This window comes from Dendronephthya gigantea, unplaced genomic scaffold (genome assembly GCF_004324835.1).
Source record: "Dendronephthya gigantea isolate DGI-Jeju-01 unplaced genomic scaffold, DenGig_1.0 000053F, whole genome shotgun sequence".
NCBI lineage: Eukaryota > Metazoa > Cnidaria > Anthozoa > Malacalcyonacea > Nephtheidae > Dendronephthya > Dendronephthya gigantea.
The window spans coordinates 867,473-887,371 of NW_021163063.1; the positions used below are offsets into that span (position 1 = coordinate 867,473).

General features: G+C 38.1%; 3 protein-coding genes across 3 annotated transcripts; 2 read left to right on the top strand and 1 right to left on the bottom strand.

Moving 5' to 3' along the window:
- The first annotated feature begins 245 nt into the window (after positions 1–245).
- Positions 246–4,848, top strand: LOC114529105 (N-acetylglucosamine-1-phosphotransferase subunit gamma-like). Its single transcript, XM_028550852.1, has 10 exons — positions 246–399; positions 495–573; positions 716–758; positions 845–884; positions 1,580–1,634; positions 1,885–1,968; positions 2,153–2,249; positions 2,678–2,792; positions 3,591–3,832; positions 4,380–4,848. The coding sequence occupies exons 1-10, from the start codon at positions 363–365 to the stop codon at positions 4,530–4,532; spliced, it is 945 nt and encodes a 314-aa protein (XP_028406653.1). The 5' UTR covers positions 246–362; the 3' UTR covers positions 4,533–4,848.
- A 1,842-nt stretch (positions 4,849–6,690) lies between these two features.
- Positions 6,691–17,253, top strand: LOC114529096 (FAD-dependent oxidoreductase domain-containing protein 2-like). The gene is made up of 23 exons (XM_028550842.1): positions 6,691–6,933; positions 7,237–7,308; positions 9,896–9,958; positions 10,093–10,208; positions 10,320–10,471; positions 10,910–10,964; positions 11,088–11,154; positions 11,397–11,463; positions 11,601–11,648; positions 12,091–12,149; positions 12,235–12,336; positions 12,913–12,971; positions 13,057–13,174; positions 13,646–13,717; positions 13,790–13,905; positions 14,669–14,714; positions 14,882–14,944; positions 15,095–15,167; positions 15,427–15,530; positions 15,629–15,701; positions 16,335–16,431; positions 16,520–16,574; positions 16,676–17,253. The coding sequence occupies exons 1-23, from the start codon at positions 6,714–6,716 to the stop codon at positions 16,738–16,740; spliced, it is 1,962 nt and encodes a 653-aa protein (XP_028406643.1). The 5' UTR covers positions 6,691–6,713; the 3' UTR covers positions 16,741–17,253.
- A 390-nt stretch (positions 17,254–17,643) lies between these two features.
- On the bottom strand, positions 17,644–19,310 carry LOC114529098. The gene has a single exon (XM_028550844.1). It carries the CDS (start codon positions 19,292–19,294, stop codon positions 17,708–17,710), a length of 1,587 nt encoding a protein of 528 aa, XP_028406645.1. The 5' UTR covers positions 19,295–19,310; the 3' UTR covers positions 17,644–17,707.
- Positions 19,311–19,899: the final 589 nt, after the last annotated feature.

Genomic DNA, 19,899 nt, shown 5'->3' on the forward strand with positions numbered 1-19,899 from the left:
TCATACGTCGCAATAATAAACTTAGACAATTTGAAACTACATTTATTTGACTCATAAATTAGTACGTGTGAGTTTGGTTTGATCCTGAAATTAATTTTCGACCCTTGTTTCTAACCGATCGCAGACTTTCGGACCAAAATGTTTCGAATACTGACAGAAAGTTACAAAATAAGATGACATTCTATTCATTCTAATTGATAATTAGAATATAATAATAAGCAAGCCAATCACGAGGCTTACAGGAAGAACCGCTGCCTAATATGTCAACGGGCACGTTTCTTGGTTCCAACTTCAAACTTTGTAGATGGATGTTTTGTAGATGTAGATTTCATTTGTTTTGTGCGATCTCTTCCAAGTAAAGAATGAATTGGCCTCTGTTATTCTTGTCTTTTTGCACAGGTATTTTTATGGTATTCTTATTATTTCGCTGTACTTGTTCATTACGAATTATCAGGATGCGATGAGGTTGAAAATTTCCCATTTGCTTCTTGTAGCTTGGAGCGGCGTTCATCCTGCAATGCCTGCAAAAAAGCCGGTCAAAATAGTCCAAGAACCAGCAAACTACGGTGGATTGTAAGTATTCTTTGCTGTACATAGAATGATGTCAGAAGTTTCATTGCAAATTCATAAAATTCCATGACAAAATGTCTTGTTTTGGGCAGTTTTGCGGCACATCAAATCAATGAAATCATGCTGAAGTCATTTTTTTATTTAGACAATCGCAGCAAGCAAGAAGCCATAATATGATGAAGGCTGCAGTATGTTGAAAGTTATTGAATAATGGCTTTTAACTTTATCAATGAGTATAAACCTGATATTCATTACCAATTATTTTCTTTTATAGTATGCTCTTAGACCATTTAGAGAACCATATGGGTTTTCAGGTGAGATACTACTTCAGATAAAATATTTGTTGGGTACACCGCCGTTCATAAAAGCAGCAAATTTCAGTAAATACACCCACAGTTTACAGTATTACAACCCACGTATCACTAAAGTATCACTAATACGGAATGCTTGAAAGAAAATTTACTAGGGCTGAGAGAAAGCTGGACACGCAAATGAAAAGTCAATTTAGAGGATGATTAAGTTATTTGATCTATGGTTGTGCCATTTATTGACATTTGCACTAGTCTATCATATATTGGAAACATAATGGTTTTGAAGTAAATATTGTGATGAGGCTACACTGAGTCACCACCGGCCAAGTAAGTTAAAAAATTTGCTTGACCATTGTGACTTTCAGCTTATGTACCTGGTTGGTGACTCAGAGTAGAATCATGAATCATCACAATATTCATTTCATAAATACACCTCAGTTTTAAGACGCATAGATATAAGAGGGACTAGATTTAATTTCGAAACATCAATTACTTGAACCGTCTTGACCTAGTAGCTCAGTTGGAAGAGCATTGCAACTAGCAAACCAAAGATTGTAGTTTCGTTTTCCACCTGGTTGGTGGCTCAGAGTAGCAACATCACAATATTCACTTCAATTGATGCGCTATTAATACAATGGTTTGTCAGCCAACTATACACCCAACCATTCTTGATAATGATGAATTTGTTTTACCAACAGGACCAAAGCATTTACGGAGGTTATATGGAAAGTGCTTCTCTCTAACAGATGACTCGTAAGCAGATGTGTATGTTACTCGTATCAGTAATGTCGGTGCTCGCATACAAGACAAGTGATATTATTAATTTGTAGTAGGTTTGATAGGTTGCATATTCAGAACTGTATTAACTAAGGAATGTCTGGCATTCTTCTCAAATTTGCCCTACTTGAGCTAATGTAGCCCAGAAGTTTCTGTGAAATTGTTCTTCCACTTAATGGCTGGCAATTCAATTTTCTCTATAACAAATTTTCATTCTTGCATATAGATATTTATATCAACTTTGCCCCTTTGCCAACATCACACAGCATGAACAAACATGGAGATGGAATGCATTCAAAGGGATTCTTGGGTAAGCATGACTCAAATCTTTTCATGGTAGTCATGATCTCATGACTCTTGTATGTCTTGGTTTGCTAGTTTTGCAGAGTCATTCAATAAACCTTCTTGTATTATGTTGATGTCTTGCAATGTTGACTTTCATCACAGTCTGTGTTTGATAGTTTCGTCTTGAATATCACACCATATTCTTATAGAATTTGGAAGGAATGGTCAATTGTGGAAAACACATTTGAGGCAATGGTGATGACTGAGGGTGATCAATGTCCTGGTGGTCTTCGACGACAATCAAAAGTATGTCAAATGAATATTGTGATGTTGCTTCTCTGAGTCACCAACCGGGCAAGCTGAAAAATTAGCAAACCAAAGGTCGCGGATTCGATTCCCACTGTGGTCAAGCTAATTTTTCAGCTTGCCTGGTTTGTGACTCAGAGTAGCAACATCACATATACAATATACATTTGACATATACTAATACACCTGAGTCTTTGCACTATCACAATCAAAAGTATGTTAATTACCATAGCTGATTATTTAACAGTATGGATTAAAAATGTTGGCACTTTGAGTTTCTTACTCAACCATTCTTTGCTGCTTCTATGCCCTAAATCCAATGGCAAGAACCATTGCCTTCACTGATTGATAGCAGCAAAACTCAAACAGCTTGACCATGCAGCATTAGTGACAGTGTATTCAATGGAAATTAACTGATATTTTTACAGGTATTTTTAAAATGTGCTGAAAAAGACAAGCTGTTGAGTGTTAAAGAACCCAGAACATGTCAATATGAAGTTAAATTTCAAACCCCACTGGCTTGTCCAATTGATGCTTTCCTAGGTAATGTTTTCATATGAGATCTGAACTGTTTATAATTGTTTTGTATAAGACCTGAAAAAAATAAGAAATTTAGGCTTATTACAGACTTCTCATTATAAAAGGCATTCATTCAAATTCTAACAGAAGGATGGAAATTTTGCCTCCCAAGAAATTTAAACAGCATAAATATAACAGGATGTATACAAATAAAGACAACCACACATTATATTCATAAATATCTGCTTTTTTGCAAAACAAAAGTTTGAATTTTGCGAAGCTTTGTAACCGTATTCTAGCTGCTGAAATGTCGAAATAAAATCAGGCGCGTAAACCAACGGCGAATATAAATAATAAAAGCGTTTTATAACATTTCGGTCTTGTTTTGAGTTACTGTAATAAAAAAAACAATGAAACTCGTTGTAATCGGTTGTGAGCTCGCCATTGTCAGTTTAGCTGCCGATAAAACTGTTAAAATCTTCAAATATAATTCTAAAATTTATATTGTTCTAAAAGAACAATAATTGTCAGTAGGAATTTTAGATTAAACCTTCCTTTGATACATACACTACATGCATGAACAATTCCTAAAGTTTTTGTGGCTTTTAAATGCTTAAATTTCCTATTCAATTGATTTTGCTTAAAAACTTGGCTTTATGCACTAAATTGTAAACTCTTTTGTTGTTTGAGAGCAAGGTGGATTATCTTGAAAATTACACTGCTTTGTTTCAATTGAATACGTTTTGTATGTGCACCGAATTGTTCTGTCAAAATTGATGAAGCTTTAATGATTTCAAACAATAGTTCTATTGTCTCGTATAGTTTACCCGGCGTTGTCTCGGGAACAGCAAGACGAATGGGACGAGATTAAGCGAAGTTTTTATCATGAAGAACTGACCATGCAAGGCTACGAAAAGCTTCGTCGTAAGTTGTTTAGAAGCGCTGGATTGTTGGTGCCTTTAGAGCAAAAAACGATCGCGGTAAATGCGAAAGAAACTTCGCATTTAAAGGGCACAGACTCTGCCGTTCATTCTGGATTTAAAACAACGGAAGAATGCTCAAAGGTATGTTAACTTTATGATTATCAACTTAGGCTTACCGATTGTTTTAGCAACTGAGACTGAGGTCGACTTTGAAGCCCGTTTAACGATTGTAGATTCACTTTATACTTTTCAGAAAGGTTCATAATCTCGAATTTCAAGACAACCACGAGGTTTAACGCCGGCGGCGTCAAGCCTTGACCGCCCTCGTAGTTGTCTTTTGTGAATTTATCGAGCATCGCTCGTCCTTCTACAACATTTCGCAACGAAATTTACTAGAAGCCTCTTCCGAACCAATCAAATTTAATTTATTTTAAGAGTTGAAACCTGGAAGTTTGAGATTTGAACTCTCCTGACGAATGCCCTTTGCCTTTGGCTTAGGTTGAAACGTCTGGAGAGTTTTTAGGCAGTTGTTATACTCCACATTTAATGAATTTAATGCAAAAAGTTGTTTGAAAACGCTAGCACCCTGTACCCTGTTTATATTGGAATAAATCTATATTATTGACCAGTTTTTACCCCCTCCCCTTGTAACCGTCTATATTTGACCTCTTTTTACCTCTTTCCCCAGGCGTACTCAGAACTCAGGCAAAAATACGACAAACTCATGCAACTTCACCAAAGGAGTAATTCAACAGTTCAACGTTTGTCCAACGTTTCGCGGACCAATACTCGATCTCTGGAGGATGTAACCAGAGCCCGTGGGGACCACGGTACTATTTGAGTCTTAGGTGAGAGCAAGTGTGGGTGACAGCTAGAAATATCACAAATTAAATTGCAAATTCGTTTAAAAATGCGCAACTGCAGTCTCGTACCCGGTTGCATTCAGATTCTACATAGAGATCAGTGCCTGTGAATGGCGAGCACGCAGGGATGCTTGGGGTGGTACCACTGATCTCTATATTTTCACTGGATGCATTTTTTGTCATGTTTGTCGATAGATAAAGCGCCTGGGTACGAGGCTGCAGCCAAAAAGTGATTTTTAGACGAAAAATTTTGTAAAGTATTTATGAATATAAATTGTACAGATTAGTTGTGGAGTGACTTTGTTTAGTATCAGAATAGATTTATAATAGCTACTGATAGGAAGATATGAAATTCTGATAGATCGTTGGTCAATATTCTGCTGTTTATTTACTTATCCCCTTATCAAAGTGTTTTCCTAAGCTGGATTTCCACTTGCAGAGAAACATTTAACTTTTTTTTCAAAGAAAATTTTGCATGTTTTGTCTAGCGAACAATCCCCACTGCAAGTTGAAGCTATTTTTTTAATACGTATTTTTCCACGCTGACAAAAACATTCCTCCGTTTTTCCTACTGTGCCAAAAACACCTGAACTTATTTCAAACATCCCCGTTGCCTATGGCTAGTCATTCAATTCGGCATTTCTTTACGACGCGATTCTGGGTTGGAGGATCTTGTGTTTACGCTGAACTGCCTTGAAGCTCGGTTTGACGTGAATGCGCGCGTACCCCGGGCACGCTGAGAGATTGGGGCGAATTCGAGTGAAAGCTTTGCGATGTCCCAGTGCCAATGCCGCGATGATCAATTGTAGGCCAACAGGTTCGCAGCTGTTGAGTGAGCTATTTTTATTTGCATGCTGTGAAATCTTCATCGATTTATCGGTTCTTAACTATTTTGCTCTGTGGTACTGTTTAAAAATCGTCCCTTAATGTTCCATGTTGTTGTTATTAAACTGCGGAAAGAAAACATCAAATTCGTATAGGCTTTACGTCCAGAACGTTTCTTCCTAGAAGTCCAGTAAGATCATTGATCCAGTGTTACTACAGGAGGAAACCTAAACTAAACTAACTTTATTTATACTGGATAGCTCTATCAGTTCTAAACTGTTCTTCCTAGAGTCCAGTAAGGATCATCTCTTATTGATGCAGTGTTACTACAGGAGGAAACCTAAACTAAACTAACTTTATTTATACTGGATAGCTCTATCAGTTCCAAACTGTTCTTCCTAGAGGTCCAGTAAGGATCATCTCTTATTGATCCAGCGTTACTACAGGAGGAACCTAAACTAAACTAACCTTATTTATGCTGGATAGCTTTGTATCAGTTACCCAACTTGAACTGACTGTATTCGTACTGGATAAATACTCTTAATTAGATTTGGGATTTTCTAACACGATTAAAACACTATTTGCTGGATTGAAATTTATCATTTTATTCAAATGGAATGCAAGAGTAAATCTTTCTGATTTAACTGTCTTATTAAACTGTAGTATTTTCCTGAATGAAAAATTGTTTGTTTTTTCTTTGTGTGAGGCACAACCGGGAACCGGTTAAAAGACTAGAATTTTCGTATCTTTTTTAAACCCTCGTGAGTATGATTATAAGCGTTGTGTGCATGAATTAAAAAACATGTAATTCTAGTCCACGCCGATGTGATGGGTTGTGTATCTCTGTAAGAGCTTCAGCGCTCATACCCTCAATGGAAAAACACACCTGAAGACATGAAAAGCCTCGTTTTTATGACCTTGTCGCCGTAGCGAGTTGTGCTGTAGCAATTTCCAAAGTAAACAGAATCATTGGGCTATATATTGTTCGACTATACAAATCGAGTCTACCTAAAGTGATTTGTCGTTCACAGCTTCATATAAAACTGTCAAAATAGACAACTCGAATAAATAGCGTTGGCGGGACACATGTCGGGCTATTGTATCCTTCCCCCAATTGACCACAGCTGCTGTAAAATTCCCCCAAATTTCTAGCAAGAATTGTTGCAATTTTGCCCGGAGAAAGCGTATTTCAAAAGCGGTACTTTTTCCAGCTCTGTTCCCAAAAACTATCGCCAATAGAAGTTGATAGCATCTTTTTGTGTTGATCTATTTGGCAAAATGATAACTTCTATTCTTTCGTTTGTATTTGTTATGCTAATTCGGCCCATCCATTAATGTTTCGTTTAAGTTACTGCCAATGTTGCATGAACTATTTATATTCCTCTGTGTGCTTGCGGACGAGTCATTGCCGAGCGAGGCTGTCCTTGGGAAATATGGCTGCAAAGTTTGAGTCCAGTTTTGGCGTCATTGTGTTCTTGCTTAGTCTGTTCACGACGTTTTGTAGAGAAATTAAAACCCACCATGAATATTGTGTTGTAGGCGCTGGTCCGGGAGGTAGGTGGTTTGGTCAGCGAAGTTTGTTTACGAACTGAAAAAGGAACGTTTTAGAGAACATTTCATGTCACAAATTTTGTAGCTAGTTAGATCGGGGAAATTCTTGCATGCCTGATGTCGTGATGAAATTTTGAAATAATTTCAAAAGTTTATATTCCATGCACTGTTCAGAATTACGATCTAGAAATAGGGAATACATTTTCTCAACTAGATCATGATTAAATGTTTTCTGATATTAACAATACTAGCAGTTTTTAACACACTTTTTGAGTTTGTTCTAATTTTCCAAATTGTCCATTTCAGGGCTGCAAATTGCATACTTTTTGAAAAGATCGAATCGGGATTACATTGTTTTTGAACGCAATTCTGAAGCGGGTAAGTAAATCTTACAGAACCAACTTGATTGATCAATGATTGTTGAACTCTGTCCGATATGATCTACATGTTCTTCACAATATCGGGTCTACCATAAATTCATTACTATATCTCTTCAAATTAAAATTATTCAGACGCTCAGATGGATTCAGTAAAATCATAGTTTTCAGTTTTAAAAAAAATTGCAGTTATAATCGTCATCCATCATTAGAACAACTATATAAACGAAAATATAAGCTAAGTAAGCGCTAGTACAGTGAAGAACCGATTGTTTTACAGCGAAAATGTACTTAGTCTTAGAAAGATTCCTTAAACTGGTTCTACTGTATATGCAAGCTACAATTTAGGCTACTTGATATATTCAAGCGCGTTAGCCTTGCAGTGTATTGCTCGATCTTACAGGAAAGTTACTCTTAAATAGAGATACATCTAGTCTTGCAGAACCACAGGACCTCACATTTGAGGTATATCCTTAAAGATATATGTCGCTAAACTAGAAAATATGTCAGTAATTTAAGGAGAAACTGTTGCATTTTTTTAATGTTGATGTTTTTGTAACATTTAACGAACTATTACAATGTGTTAGCAACTTTATAAGATGTCCCTGGAAGGCCATATGTATAACCCCATGTCAAAACAGCGAAATTCCTTTAACTTATAAGGAATTGTACGGAAACCGCAAACAAAAAGATTGGGAATTCTTTAGAAATGTGTACAGCGAGACTAAGTAGGCTCCGGTGGTCCCTTTTCCTTTTTAAACGATAAATAAACACTCAACTCTCTAGCAAACTGTGGCATCTGCAGATAAATATAGTTGGTTTCTTTCTGGATCCGTTTGAAAAACAGTTTCGAACTGATAGATCCAGTATAAATAAAGTTAGTTTAGTTTAGGTTTCCTCACGGTAGTACACTGGATCAATAAGAGATTATCCTTACTGGACCTCTAAGAAGAACAGTTTAGAACTGATAGAGTTATCCAGTATAAATAAAGTTAGGTTAGTTTAGGTTTCCTCCTGTAGTAACACTGGATCAATAAGAGACGATCCTTACTGGACCTCTAGGAAGAACAGTTTTGAACTGATAGAGCAGTTATTCAGTATAAATTATTAGTTTAGTTTAGTTTTCCTCCTGTAGTAACACTGATCGATTATGCCAGATGATGAATCTATTACCTCAAGGAGTACGCTTTTTAGACAAAATTAATACTGAGGTTTACTATAGTAGATGCATCCATTCAGCAATTTATAAATAGACTTAGTTTATTTTCTTAATTTGTATATACATATTTATTATTGAATAACACTTCCTGTTTGCGCAGTTACTAACTGCATGAACAACTATTTAAAAATATCAAAATACCATTAAGTATGTTCTAGACACACATTATATCGCTTGTAACTATTTTCGGACTGTTCCATACCGTTCTACATATGATAATACTTGCTGTATGCATGCAGTGTTTAACCTTCACACTGATAATTAAGGGTTAACTTTCTGGATTCATCTGAGACACTTAAAACTAATGGGGCTGATGCATTATCTTAAATGCTTTTGTCTTCGAAGAGCAGGCTAGAACATTGAATGTATTGTTGTACGGAGTTGTTGATTCAGCACGAAAACCCTCAGAAAAGAAACAGCAAAACTTATATATAAAGCTTGAATAAATGCTCCTGAAAATCAGGCTTCTTCATCAATTCTCACCTTTGTTCAGGCGAGGATTGTTAGATTTCGAAATGCCCTTACGAAAGTCGCAGGTCATAGCAAGCAAACACCGCCTAAATTTAGACCAATCTACGTGTATTTATAGTCACACAAAAAACGAGAGGAAAAACAACTTGCGCGATATAAAAAGAATTTGCACCGTTGGACGCAAAACATTGCACAACGTCGCTGTCGTTTTCTAAATGAGGTCACCAATCCATGTAATTTTCAACACGGGGGCTTCCTCTGAGGGCTTTCCATAGCGTTGAGTATTTTGGTCCTAAATAGACCTGTGTGTTGATGCTCATTACAAGCTGGGAAAATAATTGTATGACGCTCCCACGAGTTACAAGGCCAATGCGTTAAATGCACATTTTTATGACCGGCAAAATGCATGTTTTGAATATTTCTTGAAATATTTTTCCTCGTTTGACCGGTACAGTCTCTCCTGCCAATTACTATAAGAATCCGCCTGCCTAGATTTTTTATCAACATTCCGCGCGATCATCTTAGCTGGGTAAAAAGTTTTCTTTCGTTAACTGGCCCTACGTCAGGTTGATAAAACTCTCCTGCTTGCCTACTGACTCTTGTATTCGTGCACTGTATAATTTTATAACTGACTCTCGACAAATTTGAGTTTGCTGATCTTGCTCGATCGTGTAAGCTGTAACAATTTCAGTTGAAACAGTTCAATCGACTAAATACGCAAATATTTCCCATGAACTTGAGGTTTTAACGAAAATTTTAGGTGATTTAGGACTAATACAGCTTCAACTTGACTCAAACCTTTCGTTCTTCGCACAAATATGTCGGGCATAGTAAATTAAATATTTCGCCTTCAATGAACTGATAAACAGCTTCACTAATACAAGTCTGTGTTGTATAGGTTCATTCTACAAGTTCTACCCTCGTCATCGTGGCTTGATTTCGATAAACAAGAGGCACACAGGTTGTGATCTTTTTATTTGGATAATGTCTGCTGCTGATTTTGTTTTTGATGTTGTTGTTGTTGTTTTTGTTGCTGTTTCTGCTGTGGCAGTCGATGTGACTGACACCTATATGTGTCATATTTTCTTCGTTAAGGTAAAACAAATAAAGAATTCAACATGAGGCATGATTGGAACTCGCTGCTAAGTGATGACGAATCCCTTCGTATGACAAGATACAGTAAAATGCTGTTTCCAAAAGCTGACGTTTTGGTGGGTAAAACACACGAAATACCCAGGCCTTGTATCACAGCCTATGCAAAACCGTAAACCGTACCTTTGAAATTTCAGTCAAAATATTCACTTTTTTTGTGTTCATTCCAGGTTCAATACCTGAACGATTTTGCCACAAAGTTAAATCTCAAGATTTCTTACAACACCGAAGTCAAAAGCGTATCAAAACAAGTCGCGAATAATTCGTTTATACTTCAAGATCAGAACGGTTTTGTTTATACGTGTGACGACCTGATAGTCAGGTGAGGAAGAATGGTTAAGTAAAGCTGAATATATAGACAGTGTACTACTTCAAGGAAGGGTTAAATATGGATTAGAAATGAGGCATCACCTGAGGATCCGTCATATCCCTCGCCATTGGATAGTCGACTAAATTTTGATAGAGTCAAGGAAAATGAAATTACATACTGCGGATAGAAAAAGCACCTAAAATGACTTGACAAATAAGTTGTTAAGTGTTGTGAAACGTGGAACATTGGCCTGTAGAGTTCTCAAATTTTGTATAACTATTGCGATTATTTTTGTGCAGAAAGTATGCAACTTTTCAGTTACTATATACTAAGTTTGTGAACTTTTGCACGGTCATATTTTCCTTATCCCAACAGATCTTAAATGGTTGATCCTTGATGGGAAACCATTATTTTTTTATTCAAAATTGTTCTTTCTTTGCTTTCATATAGCACTGGGATCCCAATTGAGAATATCCCAGATTTCAAAGGCATCGAACATACACAGGTAGTCAGCATTTGTAATTATTTTCTTTTGAATCTTTCCTCCGTATTTTCATGGATCGTTTTTTCGTACCATCTATTTCCCTTTATGATGTCGTCTTTATTCCCAATTATTCATTCCTCACAGAGTTATGGCGAGATGTCCCTGGATCGAGAAGATTACGAGGGCCAAACTGTGTTAATCCTGGGAGGAGGTTGGTCTGTAGTGTTTTATAATATCCTCGAGCCCGATATGACGTAGGCTTATTTGCCTGCATGCCTGATCACTGTGACTGAAGTTAAGGCTGGTGGCAGATGCGGGTAGGCTGGTGATTCCCACCACCGGGTTGAGCCTGTACTAGAGCAGGTCAGCGCCACGGCTGGTGCTCGCTTGAAACCGGCATGCTCGGCCACTTATTCGTCTTAGTTGATTCCCTCCTGTGTATTTGTTTCATAGGAAATGCGGCATTCGAAACTGCAGATTTTATCATGGAATCGACGAATGTCGTTCATGTTATGGGCAGGTAAGCATGAGGACGATCTGATTAAACCATCAACCAGAAGTGCTTTTCCACTGACGAATGATATCACCCAGCGGGGTCATTTCAACCTGGCCTTGATTATTCCATCTGATCGATTAAGTTTCGTATTTTTTACCTAGATCAAGAGTTCGACTGGCCTGGTCAACTCACTACGTTGGCGATGTTAGGTATGTGGGTGGCTGTTATTTCTTAAGACGATATTATTGGTATTTTCTCAATACCGACAGTGCGCATTTTCCATGTCATGTTACACCATGCCAGACCAGACCATACGATATTATACCATACCATACCATACCATACCATACTATACCATACCATACCATACCATACGAGGCCACACCTATCCTGAGCATACCAGATCGTAATATACCATACCGTAACCCATCTATACTATACCATGCGGACCATCCATACTATACCATGCTATGCTATGTCATACCACACCATTACATACGAGACCACGCCTATCCAAGTATTACCATAGAATCATCTGCAATCCTAGAGCGAACCATGCAACACGCCACTCCCAGACGGCATCCCTGTCCATACATACCACACATTACCCAACGTATATATTTACTTTGCTCTTTTATTTGACTTATTCAGAGCTGTCAATAATCGTATTTTGGACAATTACCAGTTGAAATCTTTGGACGGTTACCTAGGTATTGTTTGTGCTTGTTCATTTGAATGCCTTCAATTCTTTTCTGATTCACATCAGTTTGCATGCATCGTTCTTCGTTCATGTAGAAAAGTCCTTCTCGCAAATAAGTATAGTGAAACACAACGGGAGACTTTACGTGGACTTCTATGACACAAAAGGAAAGATTTTAAACAAGACTGGCGTTGCACGTAAGTGATTTCATATTCCTTAAGAAATATTTATCATTCCCGTTTTCCGTCAGAGTCGATTATACCCTTGTGTCAAATCTTTCAAGATCAAACTTTATGAATGTTTTTGAACTTTCCTGGTGGAGTTCTTCTCGTTTGACTTAAAAATAACGAGAGTTTAATGAGAGGTGGTGAACTCTCTGAATGAGCTTTCTTTAACCTCTCATCCTTGTTTTGTTTGTCCACGACACGAGTATGCCTTAAACTCTTCTGTAATCTTTCCAATTGCCCTTTTGCATTGTAGACTACTTTTTGATCTATGCAAGGAAATGCAATTAAATCACCACAGCTGAAAAGAGCGGAAATTGTTACCATTTTTGGCCTGAATGTAGTAAAAAAGTAAATTCCGTTTGTAGTAAAAAAGTATACAAATTTGTAAACTTTGCAGGGCTATATTTCCCGCATTTTTGTTTGGATTTCCTTGCATAGATCAGAAAGTAGTTCGTATAATGCAAAAGGTCAATCAAAGGTAATTTCTCAGAAGAAGCTTGCTAGCGAATGTAACGACATTTAGAAACGATCCTTGTGTCTTTTCAGCTGACAACTATTCCCTACGCGAGCCGTATGATAAAATTCTGAGATGTCTCGGTTTCCGGGTAAGTTTTTCGGTGAAATCATTCAGAGAAGATGTTCCATGCTTTGTTCTAAGATGTCAATGTTATTATTTATGATGAATTTCAGTTTGATTTCTCGATATTCAACGACACGGTCATGCCAAACAAATGCGAAGGAAAGAAAAGCAAATATCCTCTCATAACTCCTGATTATCAAAGTGACAACGTTCCAAGATTGTGGTTTGGTGAGTTTATGCATGCAGAAATACCAGCTTTATTGCAAGTTGTGAGTTATTTTCTATGAAAATCTTCACTGCCTTTCATTGCCTACAAAATTTAACCTGTTCAGGTACCGTGGAAACGGGCATTACCTCAGCCTCGTACCTAGGCGCTTTGGTACAAAAACATAATGTTGCATTCAGCCCATATATAGAGGTCATATGAAAAAAGGCGGGGGTGCTTGGGTGGTTTTGTTTAGCGGGTTAGCTTCCTTTGTCAAAACCACCCCAAGCACCCCCGCGCGCTTACTTTTTTCAGCTGACCTCTGTATAAAGCCTGAATGCAACGTTATGTTTTTCTACTGAAGCACCTGGGTTCGTACGAGGCTGGCCTTGGCTGGCCTTACATAGCGAGAATTATGACAGCTTCGTGTGGAAAAAGTCTTGGATAAGCAGTGTTTTTCAGTAACAAAGAAATTTAACTAAATCTTTTATTAGGGGGAGCAACCGCGCACTCTTTGGACTGGAAGAAGTCTGCTGGAGGATTCATCCATGGTTATCGCTACACAGGTATTGAAGTGATGCTAGATTAAGCAGACACGGGTACTGTGTTGACATTCCAACCGTGTTTTTTGTCTTTAGCGCGATCACTTCATCGGATCTTGGAATGGAGAAATCACGGAGTGAAATGGAAACACCACATCATCCCACAAAGTCAGATCTTGAATTATATCACGAAACGAGTTAACGAAGCCTCGGTATGTGAGCATGAAATATGTCTTATTTGATATATCTTAGATGTTAAATATTCTGCAAGTTTACTTGATTTTATGTGGAGTTTTTATCTAAATCTCATGAGCGTTTGAGCGCAAATTTTCTCGTCATGTTTGTTTAACTCGTTAAGCAGTTGTTTCTGCATCCAAAATCACTCCCTTTATTTACTCTGTCTAATACCAGACGATTTTCCCAAAGCCTTTCAGAGAGAGGACCCGTTCCCCATGAGCGCATTTCAGTTGACTTTCTTTTGTGCATTGTATCATGTTCGTCTTCATCGTTTTGGGGGCCTCTCAAGCCTGGGTCCCGAGAAAATTCACCCCTTTCATGTGTCATTGAAAGAGCACTGCCAGTTATGTTTGTGTTAACACATGTCTGTCAGCGAGGGAATCTTCATTTTTGCTGAGTTTTTATTATTTACCCGAACATATACTTGAACAATTCGTGAGTGAAATTATTTTGATATAAACAGAGAGCAGCGTGGCCGGCAGCGTCTTCAAACAACTTAGCATTAAATGTGGCATAACAACTGCCTAAATAGACAAAACACTTCCCGACGTTTCGACCTGAGAGCCTTAGTCATACTAACTCTCCTGACGAAGGCCCTCAGGTCGAAACGTCGAGAAGTGTTTTGTCTATTTCAGGCAGTTGTTATACCACATTTGATACTAAGTTGAAATTATTTTAGTTGGCAAGTTTTGCCAGAAAATCCAAAGTTATCAACTTGTACTTTCTCATTTCTCACAGGGGATTTATCAAATGTTTGGTATTTTGGTGGATGTCGTCATCTACGGTAAGATTTAATATTTTTAGAAAGTTATCGCGTATTCGAAGTGTCGCCAAGCGCGTTTAATTATCTTCGCATTCGCGTTGAATTACGTTTGATTTTAGATCCTCATAAGATGTTCCGTTTTTCTCGAGGTTCATGAAACACTCTTTCACTGTTTTTATCTCATCTAGTAAGCGAAGACCAGGCCATATATATTGAAGAATTTCCTTTAAAGTTGCTGGACAAATTTGAACGTAAGTTTCCGTAAAGATACCACCCTGAGATGTCGGTGATGTCGGTGTCATCAATCAGTGAAAAGTGTGATTGTAGGAACAAATGTGATATAACGAAATCCCCCCAGTTTGAAGTGATTTTCGTTTTTAACAACTTTCTCTTCATCTTAGGTTATTCAGGTTTGCCCAGCGGTCCCACAATTGTGGTGAATATGGAGTATGGAAAATCGTTTTCAGGGGCTGGGTAAGCAATTTGTATTTGGTCAATGTGGTTAAGCATCATGTGTCGGCTGAAATTCCTGAAATATACTAAGTAATTCACGAAATATCGACCCAGGGACTCTTCACAGTTATTTGTAACATATTCGCATGCATTTTGCAAATCATTTAGTGTTTTTAGACACGATATTTCTCGCCAGTGTTCGCCAAGTATTTTGTGGCAATACACTTTGTTGTTTTAAAAATTTGAAATTTGTTCATAACTTCTCGTGTCTCCACTTTAGACGCGATACATTTCACGAGGATCGGGCAACATTGGATCCTTCACGTGCCCACATCTCTAATTTCCTCCATCCAGTTTTGTACTTTTACCGCCAACCTGTCAAAGGTATGTCAGAGGAAAAATGAGGCAAATTATTCAGCCCTGTGCTTTTATGGGGTTTCTATCCTAACATTTTGCATGATCTCTTTTGTTGTATTCCTCAGCCATGGGAAAGGATTATTCACTGCCAAAGCCGGATCGTATCCATCACATTGTTGAAGATTTCTTGACGAAATGGTAAGAATCTTTTCACAGACTAGAGTCTTCTGTTTGAAGATGGTATGGCATGGCACTGCCTGAAAGGGTACATACCATACCATACCATACCATACCATACCATACCATACCATACCATACTATACCATACCATACCATACCATACCATACCATACCATACCATACCATACCATACCATACCATACCATACCATACCTACCATACCATACCATACCATACCATACCATACCATACCATACCATACCATACCATACCATACCATACCATACCATACCATACCATACCATACCATACCATACCATACCATACCATACCATACCATACCATATACTATACCATACCATATACCGTACCATACCATATACCGTACCATGCCATGCCATGCCATGCCATACCATATATCATGCCATACCATACCATATACCATACCATATACCATGTACCATAACATACCATACCGTACCGTACCATGCCATGCCATGCCATATATCATACCATACCATACCATATACTAGACCATACCATATGCCATATACCATACCATACTATACCATATACCATACCATACTATACCATATACCATACTATACAATACAATACCTTAATATAACTTGTCTCATTTCACGCTTTTAGGACAGGCCCATTCAGTCACCTCGTGCCTTTAAGAAGGTTTTTAGAACATCTGCAAGGAGAAGATTTGAGAAACTTCTTTTCGCAAAGCTGTTTTAAGGTGCGAAACCTTTTAAAAGTTTTACAGCTGACTTTACTTAAACCTTGTACATGTATTTTTTAAAACCTATTTTAATATGACTGTTTAGCTTGCAATGACACACACAAGGCTCCCAAGAAGATGCAACGACTATTTTTTAAAAGGTAATCTACCTTTGAGACTCACCCAACCGACCACGGCCATTTGAACCCCGTAATTCTATTGAAAAACTTTAGTTATGTTTGCATTTTTTTTCTAACATCAGGTTCATCGCTTCCTGGCGAATCTACGCTGATCGATTTTGCCCGCGCACAAAGCCTACTGGTATGAGCGGAGACTCGTCGGAAAGCATCGGAAAGCATCGGAAAGCATCGGAAAGCATGGGAAACCATCGTCAGGTTAGAGCGTGTTACGTCATGTGTTGTTGTGGTTGCTAGGTAACCGATTAGAGGGTCGAATATACGATGCAGTCGTGTGTGTGACGTTTCGAAGTAGTGTGTGAGCAATGTGTTTATTGGACCATTGGCAAACGAGGGAGTTACAGAGTGTTTGCGGAAAGATTAGGCGACTTCCATTCTCGTATGAACAACGCAGGATAACTTAGGATTGCAAGGAATAGAGGTGGTCTTTCTCCAGCAGATAATTTAACGGGGAAATGCAGAACAAAAAACCCACTTTAATATCAAACTACAAACTACACAATATGATAATCTTATAGCTTATGCAACTGCACATTTGAGTTGTTTCTTTCGATACCTTGAATATCGTGTTGGCAAAATTTCGCCAATCCGGTTTCCTGCACAGAGAAACAAATTATTTAATGGGTCCTTAGGCATAGCCATAGATATATTTATTATTTTTTTAGTTTTTATATTTTTACTATAACCTTAAAATTAACTACATTTGAAATAACGAAGGCTAAATAGTCGTTTCTCATACACACAAACACTGAATATAGAAACTATTACAATTTAGTCCAAATAGTTTTCTAGTCTTGTTGTTCACTAAATATATGACATGCTAGGACAGAGGAAGTTTCAATGTGTTTCCAGAACGATGAAACTAGACTACCAAGGTTTTCGTAGAACCATTGCAGAACACACTCAATATTCATGCATTATTTACATCGATTTAATAACATTTACCAAAAACCTATAATATAGAGTAACTTTTATTTATCATGAATCGTACGGATTGACATGGAAGCTCGAAACTAGTTTTTTAATTCACGTGCTAGATTACTAATACTGGATCAGTTTTGTTCTTTTGAACTTACATGGTTCCTTGAATATATATTCTAATACATTGGTTGAAGAACTGCAGTCGCATAACCTCGTTTCTTTGTCATTGGGGCCAGTTCTTTCCATTCATTGACACTTAAATCTAAGCACTCGACTGAATTAAGATATGTTTTAGTTTCATAATCATAACCACCGATGACAATAATCATATTGCCAGTGATAACTGCTGCACTTCCCGCTCTTTTATGATTAAGACAAGGTAACATCTTAATTTTTCCTGTTTTCACTTCGTACATAAATACTGTGTTCAACGTTTCGCAATTTTCGTCAGTACCTCCGATCAAAATTATATTACCTTCATAACCAACAGTAGCCATCTCAAGGATAGGAAATGGCAGTGGCGACAGGGTTTTCCATTCATTATTGTTAATATCGTATGCAAATACAGTGTTGGTAGCGTGCTCAAAGGAATACGATGTCCGTCCACCAGCGACCACGATTTCGTTGTCAATGATTTGACAACCATGGAAACATCTTCTCTCTGGCAACTGGGTCAATAACCTCGTCGTGTATGGGGGAGTTAGTTTTATTTCGTAAATCCCATCAGAAACGATGTCCTCATCACAGCCACCAGTTAAAAACGCAGTATTTTCACGACAAACCATTCCGTGACCGTTGGATTTGATTGGCATCTTAACAGCATTCATCCATTCGATGCTGTCGACAATCTCCTTTCCATTCCATCCGCCAGACACGTTGATTTGTTCCTGGTAAACAAATGCTGCAGCAGCTGATCGTGCCACGTTCATTTCTGGTTCCAATGTCCAGGAGTTCTCAGGCCAACTGAACGACTCCACGGATTTGAGGAAAAACTCATCATCACGCCCTCCGCAGACGTAAATCTTTCGTCTTCCTGTGAACCAGTCGCTTCTCACAGTTGCTTCGGTTGCGATATATTCCATGTTTACTCTCATATTATTCATTTCATATTCCATCTCTTCGTTTCTACGGCGTAGATCATCAACGACAACATTTTGACGGGCAATTTCCGCCATCAGCTTTTGGTTGAACTCATCTTGAGCCAACTCTTTCTCTTTGAACTCCTTCCTTTCTTTGACTAAATCATCGATTTCTTTCCGCATGAAGCAGATATGAACAGCTCTCGACTTCCATATCACTTGTCTTCCACACTCGTCACAGACAATCATACGAAAACGACAAAGTTCGTCTTCATGTCGTTCTTGCTCGTTTCGGTTGATGACTTCAGAACAGCCCGGATTTGTACAACATGTTGGTGAATAGCCACATCTCTCGACATGCCGATCAAGAAATTCAAGCTCGACCACTTCTCGACAACCACGGCTTTCGTGATCGCAACGAATCTTGAGACGCTCCAAAGTTTCCGCCAAAAATCTCGGTGGTTTAACCAAGGTTTCTTCCGTGAGAGTTTGTTGACAAGTTGGGCAGCTTGCAGAGGCTTCGTATAAAGACTTTAGGATACACGAACGGCAAAAGTGGTGTTCGTTTGAGCATTGCACTGGGTCTTTGAAGACTTTGTGGCAGATCGGGCAAAGTAGCCTGTCGTCGATTTTATTTACGAATCTTTCCTCATCGTAGCCTCCAATGGAACCTTTCCTCGCCATTTCTCTTCCAAACTGAATGAAGAAAGCGTCTCAACTAAGCCACCTGCTCGGTTACCCTGGAGCTAAAGAGTCGAACTTGAAAACTAGTCAAAACAAGAAAGTGACGCTTATGCTTAGTTTCCATTCAGTCGTTAGCTGTCGTTACATTGTTTCCGTATCTTTGGAATAATCGTGAAAGACCGATAACGAATTATGGGAAGAATCATGTTGTTTCCTGTCTTTTTATGTCGTTGAGATAGGATTTGTTCTATCCGAGCGATACTGTTGTTTTCTGTTTCTCTCAGTCGTTATCGGTCTTTCACGATTATTCCAAAGACACGGAAAGACATGTAACGACAGCTAACGATTGAATGGAAACTAGGCATTAACCCCTTGTAAGTCTTTAACTAAATCAAAGCGTGTTGCAGGCATGAATTTTTGAATTATCAAACACACGGGATGAATCTTCAAAACAGTCGGCATAATAGCTAATACCGTACTTTCCTTCATCCCGTCATGTATTTTTAATTTTTAATATTAGTTAATGTGCATGCACGTATATGACGTGTATATATTTCGTATCTACCTTTGTCAACGGAAATACAACAGATTTACTCGCTGGAGTT

Bases quoted from the DNA above. Each gene is read 5' to 3' on its own strand.
- LOC114529105 (XM_028550852.1), top strand. From the start codon at position 363: ATGAATTGGCCTCTGTTATTCTTGTCTTTTTGCACAG. The intron at 759-844 runs GTATGTTGAAAG...TTTCTTTTATAG, and splicing joins ATAATATGATGAAGGCTGCA to TATGCTCTTAGACCATTTAG. The intron at 1,969-2,152 runs GTAAGCATGACT...ATATTCTTATAG, and splicing joins GCATTCAAAGGGATTCTTGG to AATTTGGAAGGAATGGTCAA.
- LOC114529096 (XM_028550842.1), top strand. From the start codon at position 6,714: ATGTTTCGTTTAAGTTACTGCCAATGTTGCATGAACTATTTATATTCC. The intron at 14,945-15,094 runs GTAAGTTTCCGT...TCTTCATCTTAG, and splicing joins GTTGCTGGACAAATTTGAAC to GTTATTCAGGTTTGCCCAGC. The intron at 15,531-15,628 runs GTATGTCAGAGG...TGTATTCCTCAG, and splicing joins TTACCGCCAACCTGTCAAAG to CCATGGGAAAGGATTATTCA.
- LOC114529098 (XM_028550844.1), bottom strand. From the start codon at position 19,294: ATGGCGAGGAAAGGTTCCATTGGAGGCTACGATGAGGAAAGATTCGTA.